Source organism: Larus michahellis, chromosome 11 (genome assembly GCF_964199755.1).
Source record: "Larus michahellis chromosome 11, bLarMic1.1, whole genome shotgun sequence".
Classification (NCBI taxonomy): Eukaryota; Metazoa; Chordata; class Aves; order Charadriiformes; family Laridae; genus Larus; species Larus michahellis.
Genome location: NC_133906.1, coordinates 18,002,215 through 18,019,611, shown reverse-complemented (window position 1 = coordinate 18,019,611; position 17,397 = coordinate 18,002,215). Strand labels below are relative to the sequence as shown.

The 17,397-nt window shown below is 50.8% G+C and overlaps 1 protein-coding gene across 3 annotated transcripts in view; it reads left to right on the top strand.

Annotated features, from left to right (window-relative positions):
* The window catches only part of FLT4 (fms related receptor tyrosine kinase 4), a 59,916-nt gene extending 42,970 nt beyond the window's left edge, over positions 1-16,946 (top strand). For 2 of the 3 annotated variants that reach the window (XM_074603968.1, XM_074603970.1), the window contains exons 13-30: positions 423-782; positions 1,031-1,177; positions 1,836-1,967; positions 2,240-2,346; positions 2,649-2,784; positions 3,593-3,697; positions 5,208-5,321; positions 5,560-5,648; positions 5,945-6,092; positions 6,670-6,764; positions 7,111-7,233; positions 7,655-7,766; positions 8,146-8,245; positions 8,720-8,825; positions 9,775-9,914; positions 10,596-10,716; positions 11,501-11,586; positions 12,943-16,946. In XM_074603968.1, coding sequence (XP_074460069.1) covers positions 423-782; positions 1,031-1,177; positions 1,836-1,967; positions 2,240-2,346; positions 2,649-2,784; positions 3,593-3,697; positions 5,208-5,321; positions 5,560-5,648; positions 5,945-6,092; positions 6,670-6,764; positions 7,111-7,233; positions 7,655-7,766; positions 8,146-8,245; positions 8,720-8,825; positions 9,775-9,914; positions 10,596-10,716; positions 11,501-11,586; positions 12,943-13,162 — 2,441 coding nt within the window. In that variant the 3' untranslated portion in view covers positions 13,163-16,946. The remainder of the gene's footprint in view (positions 1-422; positions 783-1,030; positions 1,178-1,835; positions 1,968-2,239; positions 2,347-2,648; positions 2,785-3,592; positions 3,698-5,207; positions 5,322-5,559; positions 5,649-5,944; positions 6,093-6,669; positions 6,765-7,110; positions 7,234-7,654; positions 7,767-8,145; positions 8,246-8,719; positions 8,826-9,774; positions 9,915-10,595; positions 10,717-11,500; positions 11,587-12,942) is intronic. The other variant, XM_074603969.1, reaches the window with a different exon arrangement.
* Positions 16,947-17,397: the final 451 nt, after the last annotated feature.

Here is a 17,397-nt window from a genome sequence, read left to right as displayed (position 1 = left end):
AGCTTTTGTGGAGGCAGATGAACATCTGCAATCACTGCTCCAGTAATTCTCTGCGTGTGCAGTGATCCAGCCTGGCTGTATAACTGTCTTGCAAGTGTAAGAGCAGGCATGTGTGCAATCCAAAATGCTGCAGCTGAGCTGAGAGCAGAAACAGCCTAATTCAGACCTTCCAGGCTTGTTTCATTTGTGACTCCATCCTAATTTGACCCTGGGGCTTCAGCATATCCCTTAGCACTCACTGGGTGCAACTTAAGCTGTTGATCACTAGAAGTTTGTGTGTCGCAGTTCTGCTCTAGATTCGTTTCCTTTACCCTGGCTGAGAACAGGGGAGTCTCAGAGAGCTGAGCCCAAGGAGACAATTTCATTGTGTCTGGCAGCTCAGCCATGGAAACTCATTCACGTGTTCATTTCCTTCCTGAAAGCCATTCCAGACGGGTTCGAGATTGAGTCCCAGCCCTCTGAAGAGCCCATAGAGGGGCAGGACCTACAGCTGAGCTGCAATGCGGACAACTACACCTATGAGAACCTGCAGTGGTATCGGCTGAACCTCTCCAAGCTCCACGACGAGGAGGGCAACCCCCTCGTGCTGGACTGCAAGAACGTCCATCACTATGCCACCAAGATGCAGGGGGAGCTGCGCTTCCAGCCTGACTCCAACGATGCCACCTTGCTGCTCACCATCCCCAACATCTCCCTGGGCGAGGAGGGCGATTACGTGTGTGAGGTGCAGAACAGGAAGACCCGGGAGAAGCACTGCCACAAGAAATACATCTCTGTGCAGGGTGAGGGTCCACAGGGCAGGCGGGAGTGACAGAGGAGAGCTGGTGCTCTTGCTGCCATCAGCTTCCCAGTCCATCCCCAGGGGAAGCCACGCAAGCAAGCTAAACTCAAGGTGGCAAAGGCAGGGCACCTGGGTTCTCAAGACACCCTTCAGCAGGGGTGAGAGACCCAAAGCCCCCCGGGAACACAGATATTCTTTGATCAATCAGTTTCCCGTTTTCCCCTCCTCCTCTTTGTGCTGCTCCTCCAGCGCTGGAGATCCCCCGCCTCAAGCAGAACCTGACAGACATTTGGGTGAACGTCAGTGACTCCATAGAGATGCGCTGTAAGGTGGACGGCAACCACGTTCCTGAAATCAGCTGGTACAAAGACGAGAAACTGGTGGAAGAAGTGTCAGGTACAGTGGGCTGGGGGTGAATCAAAGGCAGGGCATCATGTCTGGCAGACGGAGAGCTGAACGCCGCTGGGTTCTGGGAGTTGCTGTGCCCAGGCAAAGGCGCCTGTTCTCTGAATTGGCTGAACTCTGGTTTTAATCATGTTCTATTCCAGTTTGATGCAGTGTCACCTAAGGCAAGTCTATGCCCTAGGGCCTGGCTCAGCACTGTCTGCGCATGTGCACATTCAGCTAGAGAGCAGAGAAAGAGATAAATCATTCATCTTCTTACTCTGAGCCTAGTGCCTGGCATCTCTGCGCACGCAGGGATCAATTCAGATCCCATGAAAGGATCCAGGTACATTGCAAAGGTGAAGGAACAGGTCCTGGAGCTGAAGCAGAGCTTGACACACCAGCTGGACTGCCTGGTCACCATCCCCATCCAGTGTTGTCTGTGTGGGTTTTGTCCCCTCCATACACTGCCTGGGGAAGGCTCTTCCAGGATATTTCTGGGGCCATCAGGCCCCAGAAGAGAGCCTCTACCAGCTGGTGCAATTTCATTCTGCCTCTAAAATGAACCAGCTAAAAAAAAAAAAAATAGCCTTATTTTGAGTCTGAATGAGTCCAGTATACTAATCCCCCCTCCCTGTGAGTGACCGCTACAACCCTCTGTGCCTTACAGGGATCGACCTGGCAGACTTCAACCAGAGGCTGAGCATTCAGAGGGTGAGGGAGGAGGACGCTGGGCTCTACCTGTGCAGTGTCTGCAACGCTAAGGGCTGTGTGAACTCCTCGGCCAGTGTCTCCGTGGAAGGTACCAGTAGCCACGACACCCCTGGGGATGAAGGGGCGGAGCAGGAGCATGGCCGAGGTCCCATGCCTCTTCCTTGTGACACCAGGCAGTGGCAGGCAGCGAAAGCCCCTAGGCCTTGCTGGTGGCATGGTGCTCTCACAGGAGGATCATGTTTTGCTCAGGAAAACACACCTCCCCAGTCTCCCCACAGCCTGAAGCAGGCCACAAGGGACAGCTGAGCTGGGGCACCGAATGGGAATCTCTGAAGCTATGATTTCCCTCCTGTCCCACAGGCTCTGATGACAGGACTAATGTGGAGATTGTCATCCTGATTGGGACTGGGGTTATCGCTGTTTTCTTCTGGATCCTCCTTATCCTCATCTTCTGTAACATCAAAAGGGTACGTGACTGTCTCTGCCCCAGAGCAGGGGAGGTGCCTTAGCGGGGTTTGGGGCAACACCATTGCTGTGATGCGGGGCTGTATGACAGCATCCGCTAAAAGGAGGTCATCGAGTGATGCTTCAAGGGCTCTTACTGCCAAGGACAGGGTGCATAAGGGCTGTGGTAAAGGAGGTGACAGGGAATGGCCTTTGCCAGGGGGAAGCAGGTCAAGGCAGGCAAAGGAACCAAATCCCCCCTGGGAGTCAGCACCCAGTGCAGGGAGGGCATCTCCTCACCCTCTATGTTGGCTGATTCCTGCAGCCTGCCCACGCAGACATCAAGACGGGCTACCTCTCCATCATCATGGACCCTGGTGAGGTGCCCTTGGAAGAGCAGTGCGAGTACCTGCCCTATGATTCCAGCAAGTGGGAGTTCCCACGAGACCGCCTGCGCCTAGGTGAGCCGGACCCCCTCCCTGCCACTGCGCGCTGCAGCCAGGGCTTCCCACCAGCCCTTCAAACTCACCCTCCAGGTTTCTTACACATCTCTGTGTGTTTAATGCCTTCTCTCTGCCTCAGGCTTCCCGTCTTCTTCCCCAGACTGTCCCTAAAGCCCAGCTGTGCCTGGGAAATCTCTTTGGGTCTGACTATGGACAGATCTGAACCAACTGTAAGCCCAGACTCTCCCAATGTACCCTGACAGGCATCACTGAGACCAGGAGACCTCTGGGCATGCTTTAAAACCCATGCCCATATTCTGCAACCAGCAATCTGGACAGAACAGCCCAGTCCACAGTAGGCACCCCAAGTTCAGGACCAGGACTGCACCCACTATTCTCCTCATGATGAGACATCTGCTTGCAGTCTCTTCTGTCTGCCTGGGAGGGTTAAAAGGGCTGCAGACTACCTTTGAGGCACAGAGCAGTGACATTAGCCCTGGCTGCTCTGCTGCAAGGTGTCACGTTTACCTTTCCCACACACTCTGCTTGAGGGCAACAAACAGTCCCTCACTTCTTCAGGGCCATTTCCTTCCTTTGCTTTGTCCATGCCAGCTCTGTCTCAGTTCCTCCCATCATCCTTTCTCTTATTCTTACCGACAGAGCAAGCAGCCACCTGGGAAGGGCACAAGTTCCACTCCTTCCTTTTCCTTTATGACCTTTTTTCTTTCTTCTTCCCATGGTTTCCTGTTGAGTTTTTTGTTTTTTCATTCCATTCTGCATGTGCTGCACCTGCCTTCCCTCACACTGCCTCTTTGCTTGCCCATAGGTAAGGTCCTGGGTCATGGTGCCTTTGGGAAGGTGGTGGAAGCATCAGCGTTTGGGATCAATAAAAGTAACAGCTGTGAGACCGTAGCAGTCAAAATGCTGAAAGGTATGTGGACAGCGAAGCAGACTATGCAGTCTGAGTGGACAGCAAAGGACGAGGCATCTGCCAGGGAATCTCCACCCTGTAAATGCCTGTCTTTTGCATAAGACATGTTAAAGCCCTGGAAAATGTTTTATCTCCCACAAGCACTCCTGGGTGTTTCTGCCTGAGCCAGCCCTGAGTTAGGGAAGAGGAGCTGGAACCAGCCTTTTAATTTATGGCTTTTTGGCCTCAACACATTTGATCCTCTTGGTCTCCCCTCATGGATGCTTTAGCCCCACTCAGCTGCACTGGGAGGCAAGTGGCAGAATAGACAACAGGGACTTGGGGAACTCGGCTGTCAAGGAAATTTAGCTGTCTGCAAAGGCAAAGAATGAGATCTGTCTCAAAGGACGAACAAGAATCCAGAGCCCCTCTTTGGCAGGTCACTGAAGGAAGTGTTGCTCCCAGTTGCCTTCTTCCAAACGTGCCTGTTTATGGGCCATGTTCACAGCTGGGTAAAGAAACAGGTTGCAGCTCTTACCTAGCTCTGGGGGCTGACGTTGCTTTGCACCCAAAGCCTGGTCAATCCAAAGTGAGATTTTAAACTTTTATGGCCATGCTTTCAAACAGGCATCCAGAACTTTATTCTGTAATTTGGTACGCAACAAAATACCGTGGTAGTCTCTGGCCAGCAGTGGCCTGTATGTGGAAACCAAGTCATGGCTCATCTCAGCAGTACTTACACTGCAAGAGTACAGATGATCTGCACAGCAATTGCAGAGGGAAGCCTGGCCATGCAAGGTTGCTTTACAGTCCTTTGAGGCATGGCTGTCACCTGGCCCATCAGCTGCAGCTCAAGAGGATGCTTCTGTCTCTCAGACTATGTTTACAAATTCCCAAGTAAGGCAAAATGCATATGGAGAAAACAGAGAAGTATGAAAAAGGCACACAAAACTAGAGAAAACACCCTGAGGGTAAAACAAAGGATCAAGAGTTCATGTGAATTAGACATTCGGAAAGAAAATGCAGCACAGAGAGCTGGCAGGGGCACAAGACTGTGGTTGCTATTTGAGGGGAATCATAAAAAGATATTCTTGGGTTTGAGACAGTTCCTATCTTCAGTCATGACCAAAAGACTCAGATGCCTTTTGTTTCTAATTTTCCTTCAAATCATTTTATGGCTTGTTATCTCTGTTTGGAGGCTGAAAGGATAGAGATTCAAATGTGTGCATCTGTACGTAAGCCTCAAGTGATCTTTTTCCTTGCACAGCTATCACAAGGAAAAACGTGTCGGGCACAGGTTGTGTTGTCCTTTGCACGTGCAGGGAGCACCTACGCATTACAGCAGTGATCCTGGGATCTCCAGACAAGGCTCTGACATTTCATATGGAAACATGCAATAACAAAATGTACCAAGGCTCTGGGGTTACAGCCTCCTCAGCAAGACTCACAATAACACTCTGATAAGAGAAGGGTGGTGAGGGGGAGTGAAAAGCTGTGAGGAAGCGTCATGACATGGTCTGTGTATTTCCAGAGGGAGCTACCGCAAGCGAGCACAAGGCACTGATGTCAGAGCTGAAGATCCTCATTCACATCGGGAATCACCTCAACGTGGTGAATTTGCTGGGTGCCTGTACCAAACCCAATGGTAAATATCCCAGGGCAACAGGCTGTACCTGCTCCCAGAAGTCAGTGCTCATCCCTTGTGCCCTTTCTGCTGGCCACGTGTGTCACCACAAAGGCTTGTGGGGATGTTACTGCTGTGTCTGTGTGCACTTAGGGCAGGTGCCACAGCTCAGCGGGGCTGCACAAAACATGAGTTGGGGCAAATTCTGACCATCCCAAGCCCTCACCTCTTCCCCTGACCCTTGATGTCTTCTCGCCAGGTCCACTAATGGTTATTGTTGAGTTCTGCAAGTATGGAAACCTCTCCAACTACCTGCGGACCAAACGGGAAGGATTCAGTCCTTACAGGGTAAGTAGCTTCCTTTGCCCCATGGGACCTGTCCCATGTCTAGGGAAGGAAGATGTGTAGCCTGAAACATGATCTGACAACAGAGCAAAGACACCCTTTGTCTAGCAGCAGATCAACTTTACACAGTGATCTTAGTTCATGTGCACATCAGCAAAGTAATTTCTTTCTGCAATGGAAGATAGTTGCTTCCAGGCCAGAATTACAGTCTAAGAACAGGAAAAGACTGTGCAGCTCGTGGGTGCAGGGGTTACACTGTCTGTTGCCTGCTGAGGTTTTCGTTTTGGTCTCCTTGCCAGGAGAAGTCTCCCAGGCTGCGTATTCAGGTCCAGTCCATCGTGGAGGCAGCGAGAGCAGACAGGAGGAGTCGTTCTGGGACAAGCGACAGCGCTATCTTCAGCCGCTTTCTGATGCACAAGAGCCAGACAGCGCAGCCAATCCAGGAAGGTAATACTCCAGCCTCAGCAGTGGCTCCTCACCTGGCCCACCAAAGAAATGCCAGACTTGGCTAACTTGGGGAATGGGTAGGGCATGACAGTGGGGAGCTGGGACCCAGCCTTGCAGCTGATCACTCCACTGTTGCATGGCAATTCCCTGGACAGGACTATTAGAGTCATCTGTTGTCTCTTGTAACAGACTCTGGAAACCCAGAAGGGAGAATTAAATCCTTTTGGATTTTTTTTTAGCCTAAATAAGTGAGAATTGAGAGCGATCTCAGTGGCTCCTCCCTAGGACAGGAGCGATGAGCTAACCTTCAAAGTCCCTTCCAGCCCTGCTCCCCACAACTCTGTCTGACTGACGTGTGCTGGAGGCTGGACTCATTCTCCTCACACTTGAGCAGGTTCCTGCCATGTGCTTTCTGCCACCTAAGCAGAAAATCCTAGAGAGGAGCTGGCTACTCCAGTTAGCAGTAGGGAGTAGCTGTATCTCACCAAGGGGCTGGTTGTATCCCACAGTCCTGGAGAGAGGCAAGTAGGACAAGAGACCGCTCACTGTCTAATCATTTTCTTGTGCTCTTGGACAGTGGATGACTTGTGGCAAAGTCCCTTGACAATGGAAGACCTGATCTGCTACAGCTTCCAGGTAGCACGTGGCATGGAGTTTCTGGCATCCCGAAAGGTGAGCTCACCCTTTTCTTCACTCCTCTATTCCTTTGTGCATGCCTGACCAAAGAAGGCCTGCCTACAGCCACTTTACAGGTGACACACAGAGAGATTCAGTGACCTGCCTCACACTTCTCAGGAAGTCTGAGGTAGTCCTGTGTACCCAAAGATGGGAAATTAGTCCTCTTGCATTTCATCCTCTCCCAAACCATCCCCTTTTGAAATTTTTATTTTTAACTCCTTCCCACTTCTACCACTCCCCCATTACAGCTCAAGTTTGCAAGGGGAGGAGGGTGCTCTGCACTTTCTGATGGTGGTTCCTGTCTCTCTGATTTTGCCCCTTCCGCTTTGTGTGCCCTCAGTGCATTCACAGAGACCTGGCGGCTCGCAATATCCTGCTGTCAGAGAACAACGTGGTAAAGATCTGTGACTTCGGCCTGGCCCGGGATATCTACAAGGACCCTGACTATGTCAGGAAAGGCAGTGTGAGTGCTTTCTTCTCAAACCCTATATAGATTAGGCCACCTTGAGGTGTTCAAAAACTACTCTGGGGCTGGAATAAACTGAGAAAAAGATGAAAAAGGAGGAGTGGAACCACTTGTGTAGCTGGGACCAGGAACTGTTGGCCCAGTGATGTATGTGCTGTCCTCCTCCTCCATCACCAAACCTCTGTCTTATTCCTACTGCCCCTCAGCCTGTCGTTAACTTACTCTTCTTCCTTTATACTCTTTCCTCCCCCTTTCAGTGTCTCCATCCCACCCTCTCGCCTAACCAAACCTCCATTCCTCCATGGAGAGAGGAGCAGGGCTAACAGCTCTAGTTTCCTTTTAACCCATTGCTACAAGAAGGGCTGTCCTGGGACATGTCCCTAACTGAACGCTTATGCCTTGCCTCTCCCTCCTGCAGGCCCGTCTCCCACTGAAGTGGATGGCTCCAGAGAGCATCTTCGACAAGGTCTACACTACCCAGAGTGACGTCTGGTCCTTTGGGGTCCTCCTTTGGGAAATATTCTCGCTAGGTGAGTGCTAATGAGGGTCATACGCTGCTGAGGGAGGCAGGACCTCTCTTCCCACATAGCAGCGTGGTGGGAGAGTCTGAGCAGGAGGCTGTGATGTTCTGAAGCATGTCTAAGGAGTTATGGGAAGAGACGTTGGTATGGGCAAAAGAAATATGGAGGCCATATCCCTCCATGAACAGGGTGATGGGAGATAGGCATGCAGAGGTGGCCTTCTGCTCACCGAGGCAGAAGATCCTGTCTCAGGCAGCACCGAGGACTTGGGCTGCGTATGAGAAGTGACCACATGTCCCAGTGTTTTGGGAGGAAGGGTGGTCTCAAGGAAAGGACCAGTTTCTGATGGCACGTTTCATGTTCCCACCTCTCTTTGAACCTCCTTTAGGGGCATCTCCATACCCTGGAGTCCAGATCAACGAGGAGTTCTGCCAGAGGCTCAAAGACGGTACCAGGATGAGAGCCCCAGAGTATGCCACAGCAGAAATGTGAGTCAGAAACCTCCCAAATCCCAGCACAGGTCAGGGCAGGCCCCTCTGTGGGATGGTGGAAACCTCCCAGATCCCAGCATAGGGCAAGACAGGCCCCTCTGTGGGATGCAAAGACCTTTCAGCCAGGATGGGGGATGAGCCAACACCTCCTTCACACCAGGCAGCTGCCTGGAGGGCAAGCCAGATGGGTTCAAATGCAGGTCAGAGCTATCTAGGAACATCAAATCCCTTGTATACATGCACTGGGATGGGCCTTTCACTCTGGAGGGTATCAAAAGTGTCTGAATTAGCTCCCTGTGCACTCTTACATTCAGTGCATAATGAACCAACCCCCTTCCAGTAGGTCCGCATGGCCAAAGTGCTGGGGGGTGCCGAGCTTTCCTTCACAGTGCAGGTACCATGTAGGTGGGAGCTGCAGAGTGGGGTAGGAGGGGGCTTCTGTTGCATAAAAACAGCATCTCTTCTTGGCAGTTACCGTATAATGCTGAGCTGCTGGCACAGTGATCCCAAGGAAAGACCAACTTTCTCCGACCTGGTGGAGATACTGGGGAACCTTCTTCAGGAAAATGTCCAGCAGGTGAAAACCTCTCTGTGTCCCTGTTCAGCTCCAGACAGCTCTTTCTTCTCCCACCACTAGGTCCCTTCCTGTGCCCTCCTCTGACTCCCTGGCCAATACAGTACCTTTACGTAGGCCAAGGGATAACACAGCGTTTCTTGCATCAGAGAGCTCCATTTCCCGGAGGTACCGGAGAGCTCATTTCTGCTGTAGCCTTCTCACTGAATCCTAATATAGCTCCACTCCTTGCAGGGTGGATACACTCTCAGTCGTCATTCCAATACTTCCATCCTAATCCCCAGATGATTATTTTAAATTTTTCAGCTGAGTCAAGTCCCTGGCAGTCCTGCCTCCCACACGCCCGCATAATGAAAACCAGGACTTCACCAGGGTTTCTGAAACTCTATCCTCAGATGGAAATGTCAGGGCCACGTGAACCAAACAACTGTTCCATTACAGCAGTCATATATACAAATTTCTCTGAAACTATTACTAATCGCTGCCATGCAGTAACTCACCAGGACTTTTAACTGTGATGAGCATGCAGCTCTGATTTAACATTTTCTTGATGTTCCATTTCATAAGGTGATAGCTAAATGCTTAAATATGAGTACTTTCTCATCCTGACGTCCCTGACTTTAACCTTTAGGCACTGGATCCCAGCACAAGCATGACTAAGCCACAATGATGTGCCCCCAGAGCATAGTGCTCTGCTCTGTCCGCATAGAGAACTCTAGGTGCCATAGGACTGGGCTGTTCTCCTGCTCACGCACACCTCCATGCACCTGCAACACTCACAGCTACTTAACGCAGAGGGCACAGAAATCTCCAGACGGATATTTCGTCCCAGAGAAACAAAAGACAAACCAGAACTTTTCCTCCCCGGCTCTGACAGCTTCTGCTTGTAGAGCCCTTTCTTGTGGGAAAGCCCTCCCCTTCTTGCAAGGCCACTCACTGTTCTTCCTACCAGGAAGGGAAGGATTACATCCCACTGAACGACTCTCACAGCTCAGAAGATGATGGTTTCTCCCAGGTGCCTTCCTCTGCCCAGCAAAACTCAGATGAAGAGGACTTTGACGTGAGGATACGCTGCCACAGCCTAGCAGCAAGGTGAATCCCCTCTAAAAAGGGCAGAGAGAGCCCAGCAGGCAGCCAGCAGCCTGAGCTGTAAGGGAGCCTGAGGGATATGGGGAGAACCCAGTAGCAAGATGTTGGAAAAATCCCAGGTGGTCAGGTGTGATCCAAGCATTTGGGCCATAGCATCTTGCTTATAAAAGCAACATCACTCTCCTTTGCTGATAAGAAAGAGACCGTGATATGTAAGCCTATGGCATTCCTTCTCCTGCCTCCAGCTACACTGCCAGAGCATCACATCCCACTAAAGGCATCGTGGCCCATCAGGTAGATGAGGAAAGAAGGTGTCAGCTGGGTCTCTGCACTTCTGCTAATGCAGGAGCTTCATGCTATGTTTCTGACTAATGCAAATAATTAGGCCTAGGCTTCTCATCTCCGGGGAGCTGTGATAGTGGGATGCCTGGGATCTATACGACATTATTCAGGTAATCAGGACCTGATTCCATCAGGAAGTCTGGGTGCTCCCCACTGCAGAAGTAGTATGGGGTTAAAAGGCCTAAGGTGACCCCACTCCCCTCCCAAAATCCACCATTTGTTTCATCCGTCTCCCTGCATACTTTGGTTGCATGAAGAGGAGAGAAGGTTGGGTTCAGGTCCTGTTTATTCAGGACATCGACTCTGTTGGTTTTACTGAATGCAGTATGCTTCTGTCAGCAGATACTACAACTGCGTCTCATTCCCTGGTTGTTTGACGGGAGGAAATCAGATCAGGTGTCCATCCAGGATAAAGACATTTGAAGAGTTTCCCATGACACATACAATGTACAAGGCACACCCGGTGAGTAGCATCTGAGTGGAGTTGAGAAGGGGGCAAAGAAATGTTCAGCTGTTTCCTGACGCCTTTGCTGTTAAGATCGTGGAAGGAAGATCGCTCCTATCTAATGTCCATCTGTCTGTGTCATTCCTGTTCAGTCCGTCGAGTCCTATGCACATTCATTTCTCCACCTGGCACATAGGGGTTTCTCTGCAGCACAGCTTGTACTGCCTGAGTGTGAAATAGGGAGATTAGATCTACAAGCAAGGACTATAAAGGGCCTCAGAGAAGAGCCTGCCCTTCACCCTTCTCAAATCTGTGAATATGGCCTGGTTAAGCATACTGAAATCCAGCCAGGACTAGATAAATCCAGAGTGTTTGTCTGGAACTCCCCTATCCTGACCCACACAGCAGTGTGCAACAGGGACCCTCCTGGCCTCTCCGAACTGGGCTGGTACTTATATCCTCTATAGTGGCAAAGCTTAAGTCATACCCTTAGTCTCAGAGGAAAATCTCATCTCTCTCAGATTTGATGGTAATACATCTTCGAGGCAGGAAGCACTGTTTTTTTTCCCAAAAGTGGCACTCAACTGCGCACACAAATCCTACCTTTTTACATATTCTTTTTAAGAAGGCACCTAAGAAAATCAGTTCCAGCAAGACCATGGAGCATGCTGGTAAAGTGCCCCTACTCCTTTTTTCCCCATCACAGATACACATGATCTCATCTCCTGAATGATTCCTCCTCCCTTCCCACTCTGACCAGTTGACAGGGATGTTACTGATAACTCCTGTTGCTTCCTTCCAGGACAATCAGACAGACAGTGGGATGGTTCTGGCATCTGAGGAATTTGAGAGGATAGAAAACCGACACAGAAAAGAAGGTGGATTCAGGTACTCCTTAAGACTAGCCACTCAGACCTCCCTGCTGCCAAACGCAGACCAGGAGGCAGCTCTTGGTGTTTCCCCATAGGGTACACCTCTTGGGGCTCTCCGCAGCAGCAGGGCTGTGGGCCCTGAGCCAGATAAGTCCATGCACACATTAACAAGAGGCAAAACACATGAAGAACAGACCTGTCTGCTGCTTCCTAGGGTTTAAAAATACAAACTGTGCCCATTCCATGAGAATGTGTCCATTAAGGTAATGAGGCACAGCGGAGTGATGGTGTTAATAGGACTCTTAATGCTTATTGACGTTTTCTGGTGAAATGTGTCAGGGCTTGTTCAAGCAGTGGCAGGTGGGATGGATGGAAACTATGCAGCTGCCACCTCCCACCCCCACCCCTGACCCATGTGCTGCAGGGTGCTGATGTGGCACTGCAGCGATGGTACAGCCTTAGGATTTTCCACATGCCAGTACTGAGCCTGGCAGGTTGAGCTGGCGCTCTTGCGGCTGAGGACGTTGTGGATGGTTATGTCCTTGCCCCAGGCTTGGAGACTGGGCAAAAACCTGTCCAGCTCATCTTTGCTTGGTGACAGAGCAGTCTGGGACCTTGTCTCTGTGACAGTGTGTTGAGTAAGCCATGTCAGCTCATTTGTAGACAAGGCCAGTCCCAAGCCTCTTCCTCACCTCCTCTGCCTTCCAACATCAGACCGGTCATTGTCTTTTCCCTTAGCCGTAGCCCTTTGGCCTCTCTGCTGTTGTATCAGACTGTCTCCTGCTTCTTGTCCTTGTCCTTTTTTCCCTAAGGCACATTCCCATTGTCTCCTACACCTGGTGTCCTGTCTCCTGGAAAACACTGCCCTGAAACCTCTCCTTGAACATGTCCCTGCCCTCGCTCTTGTGACTTCTTGCCAGTCACCTAGTATTGTCAGGTGCTGAGATGAGGTTGCTGATTTCCTCCCACATCTTCATCATCTTCCTTCGTTTCCTTTCCCCCATCCTGGCTGTTGGTTTGTAGCAGCTTCTGTTGCTCCTGCCAGGTCTAGGAACAATTGAGACAATGTCTCTTGTCTCTCCCTGCTCATTGGGGTCCCAACCCTTCCCTGGGGTTCCCAAAGGTATCTAGAAGAGCTGAAATAACTCTGTGGCCAGGTTACATGCAGATTTTTCACAAAACATATGGGCTGTGCTTAGGTTTACAGCAAGGCCTGGTGCTGTGCTGTGAAATGGAGGTATAGGTCCATTCCTGACCCAGCCTCTGCCTCGCGCATTAGCAGACGATGTTTCCTGAAGCTGGGGTCTCTCTAGGCAGAACAGAGGCTTTCCAGGAGTGCTCAGATTGATCTTCTGTGTCTCTCTCCCCACAGCAGTAAAGGGCCCAGCCGAACTGCAGAGCTGCCAAGGGAACAGTCGGACCTGCGGGGCAGATGTCGGCCGTCGTACGGGTCCCAGGTCGGAGGCCAGACTTTTTACAACAGTGAATACGGGGAGCTGTCAGAACACTCTGAGGACGGCAGCTGCACCCCACCTGGAGGGGGGGCCAGTCCCCCCACTCTCCACGCTTCCTTCTTCTCTGAGCAGTACTAACGGCATCAAGCCCAGGAGGCGCCGGCCAAGGCAGCCCCTCTCAGCCTCCAGGCGTGTCATCAGGGTCACTCAGAACTTCTCCTTCAACCTACGCCCAACCCCAGTGGGGAACCTACCCCGAATGTATGGGGAACACCAATATCCTTGGAACCACAGCACAATGGCCCACACAGCACCTCCAGCTGCAGCTTCCCTGCGCCGGCGCTGGAGAAAGCGCCTCGCCGATTCCTCACGTTTCTTTTCTTCCTGTGGCTCAGACAGATGCATTCTGCCAGCAAGTGGGTGCCTGTGTTCAGCACTACAGCACCTTCTGCCTAGCATCCAGCCTCCACTCGGATCAGCTTCCCATTCAGAAAGCCCATTTCAGGTCAGATATAAATAGATCTGTCTTAGTCTCAAGTTTCTTCCTGGTGTGCAGCCTGAATGTTTTTCCTTGGATTGCTTCCTCCTCCTCTCCTCATGATGTCAGCTGCTGAGCTGCTGAGCAGAATCAAAGGGAAGAAATCCCTAGTGGTATTCGCAGCAAGAGCAGGACATTTTGAAGAGGTGTATGGAGAGATCCCAAGGGATTTTTGCAAATGTTCATGCACACTGTTCATTCTGGGTAGCTGCCAGCCTCGCCATCTTCTCTGCAAGCAACACCCACACCCCTCTCATCTCTGCTGCGGAGAAACCTGTCAATCTGCCTTGTCACCAAGATTATTTTAGCTATCCCAACACAGCTAGTGCTGCATAGGTCATCAGCTGATGGCTAGCATCCTCCCAGTCAGATAAATAGCAACTCTTTTTGCAGGCCTTGTGCAAAACAGGGGTTTGTATACTCTGTGCTGGGAGCAAGTTGCTCACGGGTCTGCTGCTCTTGCCTTCCCCTTCTCCCAGAGCAGTGCTGAGATCATTTGTTGCCGGAGTGAGAAATTAAAGCAAAGCTGTGTTAATTTCAGCTGGCTTCTAAACATAGAGCGAAAATTGGTTGTTTGCTGGGAGGAAAAGGATCAAAGTGGTAGGGAGTGAAATGTTTATTTTCAAGTTGCTGCAAGGGTTTTGGAAACAATGGAAGGAACAGAGCTCCAGCAGTGAGGTGCCCTGGGCTGCATCCCCTTGTGTGTTGGCATCACTGAGCACATTGAGGGCAGCACCTGGCCAGGGATCAAGCCCCAGTTCTTCTGGATGGACAATTCTGCACCATGACCTTTCCTGTCACCCTAGCTCGCTGGCTCTAAGGAGGCACTCTCTGCCCAACGGGCTCCTCTTCAGTTTCTGTTGCAGAACCACCAGCACAGTGTACCTGTCTCTGGGGGACTGAGAAACATTTATTTGCTGAGGAAACATCTCATCACTTAGGCCTTTTGTTTCTAAAAGATACCACGTGAATTCAGAGCTCTGAGGAACCTCCGCAACTCCTCTCTACAGATTTCTGTGCTGCTGCCTCACCACTTCCCACCTACTTCTTTCCATCCTGCTCACAATCCGAGAGCTCAGCCACAGAGCATGGTAACGTCACCACCAGAGGAGTCTGAGTGAAGAGGCTCGCCTGAACAGCTTGTCATCTTCTCTTCTCCCACACGCCTGTGGCTGGCAGAGCTCCTTGCACCAGGGCATCTCAGCGGCAGGGAGTTTCTGCTTGTGGGCCACACCTCTGTGCACAGAGCCAAGGGTTTGGGTTGGACTTTTAAAATTGTGTTTCCTATCAGTCATACTGCTTTGCCAAACTGTATTTCTTTTCCAGCAGAGGGTTTTATGCATTTCCTGACGTGAGCCTGTGAGGCTTTACGGGTGACTTTCTCAAGTCTTAATTATAGTTCTCTGCACAAGTGTAACGGGGAGATTTATTTAGCACATGGGAAAAGCATGTCTATCATTCAGATTCTCTAAGCCTGTGCAGAGCGCCCAGTGTTCCCCTCCCTTTCGTGTCAGCAGGATGACATGGCTGTGATTTCCATGGCAAAAAGAGGCACAAAACTGGACCAGCTTGAGCCAAACTGGCTCAGGACGTGGAATTGGAAACTACATGTGACAATGAATTCCCTGACTTCTACTGGTGGCCCCCGAAGTTGCCAGGAATTTAAGCATCTTTAAGTAATTGTTATGACTCAGTAAGAATCCTCTGGCAGGAGATGCTGGAGAGCCGGGCCAAGGAAGTAGGACAGCCAACAGAGTGTAGGCCAGACCAAATTCTCCTGCCCTCATCTTGCCCTGGTTTTTGAACTGGTGGTTCCCTTGACAAAAAGAAGACTGCATGTGCCCCGTGCTGCTGGGCACTGGCATTCGCATGGGTGGAAGGAGACAGACAGCTGAGCTAAATGCAGGCTGCTCGCTCGGTGATGTGCATCCATAAGACCCAGGCTGTCTTGTTTCCAGTGCTTCACAAACAGTTCTCTGCCGGGAAACACAGCCCCACCTGAGAGAGGGCCCAAGAAAGAGGTCTATAAATTAAATAATAGTTGAAAAACAGAATTCCAAAGTAGCTGCAAGTCCTTGTCCATACGTGAGGGACAGAAACGTACTAGCAAAGCCTGACATTGGTGGGATTCCTCAGCAGAAAGGGGACAGAGGTGTCTGAGCGCCCTGGCTGGCTGTCAGCACTCCCAGACAGCCAGGACAGCTGTGCTCTGTCTCTAGGTTCAGCTGTAAATGGCTCACAAGCATCCTTGCAGAGAAGGGTTACTTCATCAAAGCCATTGTTAACGATCCCCTGCTTCACTCTGGGGAAAGCACTGGTGTGACATCTGATTTTTGAGCATCCAAATCATTCGACTGCACAGAAGTTTATTTTCTCTCTTTTGCACCATCTTGATGGGGGAGTGAAACCAGATCCTATTGTATCTGTGTCAGCAGCACGGCATGAACAATGCAGCCACGATACGAGCAAACGCTGGCTCCTCTTCAGCCACTCCTGCTGATGAAGAACAACTGTAGTGTGGGATATTGAAGAGCTGTTGAGACAATTGTACTTTTGCTCTTTTAAAAGTATACTAAAATTAGAGTGGACAAACCTGATACCTTTCCCCACACTTTTGCATTTTTTCTGGCATATCTTTTTTTACAGTGTCCAGATAAGCATGAGCATGAAATGAAGCTGGTCTGGTTGGTTTTAAGGTGTGAGACAAAGGTGTTGTCTGTCTTTCCACAGCGACAAGGGACTATTTCAACTTTTACAGCCCAGGGTTCGATAATTGTGCCTGCTCTGTTGTGTTTTGTTCGGGCTTTTACTGGAACTCAACATTGAAGCTAAGCTATTTATCATCCTCCTCCTTTAAAATGACTGCTCCTGCTCTACGCGCAGTCTCATTTTTCCTTACAAAGTGTTGGCATTGAGAGGACGTTCCTCCCTCGTGAAAACAAAGCGTTGGGTCCCCTACTTGCAAATACACGTGCGTCTCTGAAGAAAAACCTGTGTATCAAGTAACACTTCATTTATATTGCAATATTTTAACCTGGTACCTGTTGTTGCTACAGCAGCATTCAATGTTTCAGTGGGCTGCCTTCGAAGCAAGTAGGTTACAACATGGGTTATGTGCGAGTACAGAAGTGTGGTCTGTGTGTGTGAGTGAGTGTTTTGTGTGTGGGCGTTTGGGTGTTTGCACGTGTGAAGTTTTCCTACCAGTGAGCGTATGTGAGTGTTTATAACTCACGTTGAGTCTTGTCTCTGGAAGTTCACGGTTATATATCAAACCAGTTAGAACACTGCTTTCTTTCCTCTCCCCCTATAGTACTTGTTATCCTTTGTCATTAAGAGTTTTGTTGTAATATCTAAATGTGAAAATGAATAAAGTCATAACTGGCAGCTGCTCTCTGGTTCCTGGAGGCCGCCGCTGCCCGTGGGTGCTGCAGCACTCCCTGCGCCGGGCTGCCCCGCTCCAGCCCAAGCAACCAGAACATTTTGGTTTTATTATTTTTACTTTTGTGTCCCTTCACATTTCCCTGCATCCTCTAGGAAACAGCTGGCCTTTGTGGCATTTCCATCCGGGATGAAACTCAGTCTTTTCTCATGATGCAGCCGGATACGCTTCAGTTAAGCTTGCTGCCAGGAGCCAGCCCGGCCCTTCGCCCCACAGCCATCTCCCACAGACCCGCGACTCTTCCTCACCGCCTCGGCCCCGGGGCTCTGCGACCCCCGGCCCCTCCTGTCCCCGTGACTGGCGCCGGGAGGGACCAAGGGCTGCAGAGGCCCCCGGGACGCCCGCTTCTCCTCAGCCCCGTCCACAGACGCCATGGCAATGCCGGCGGAGGCGCCC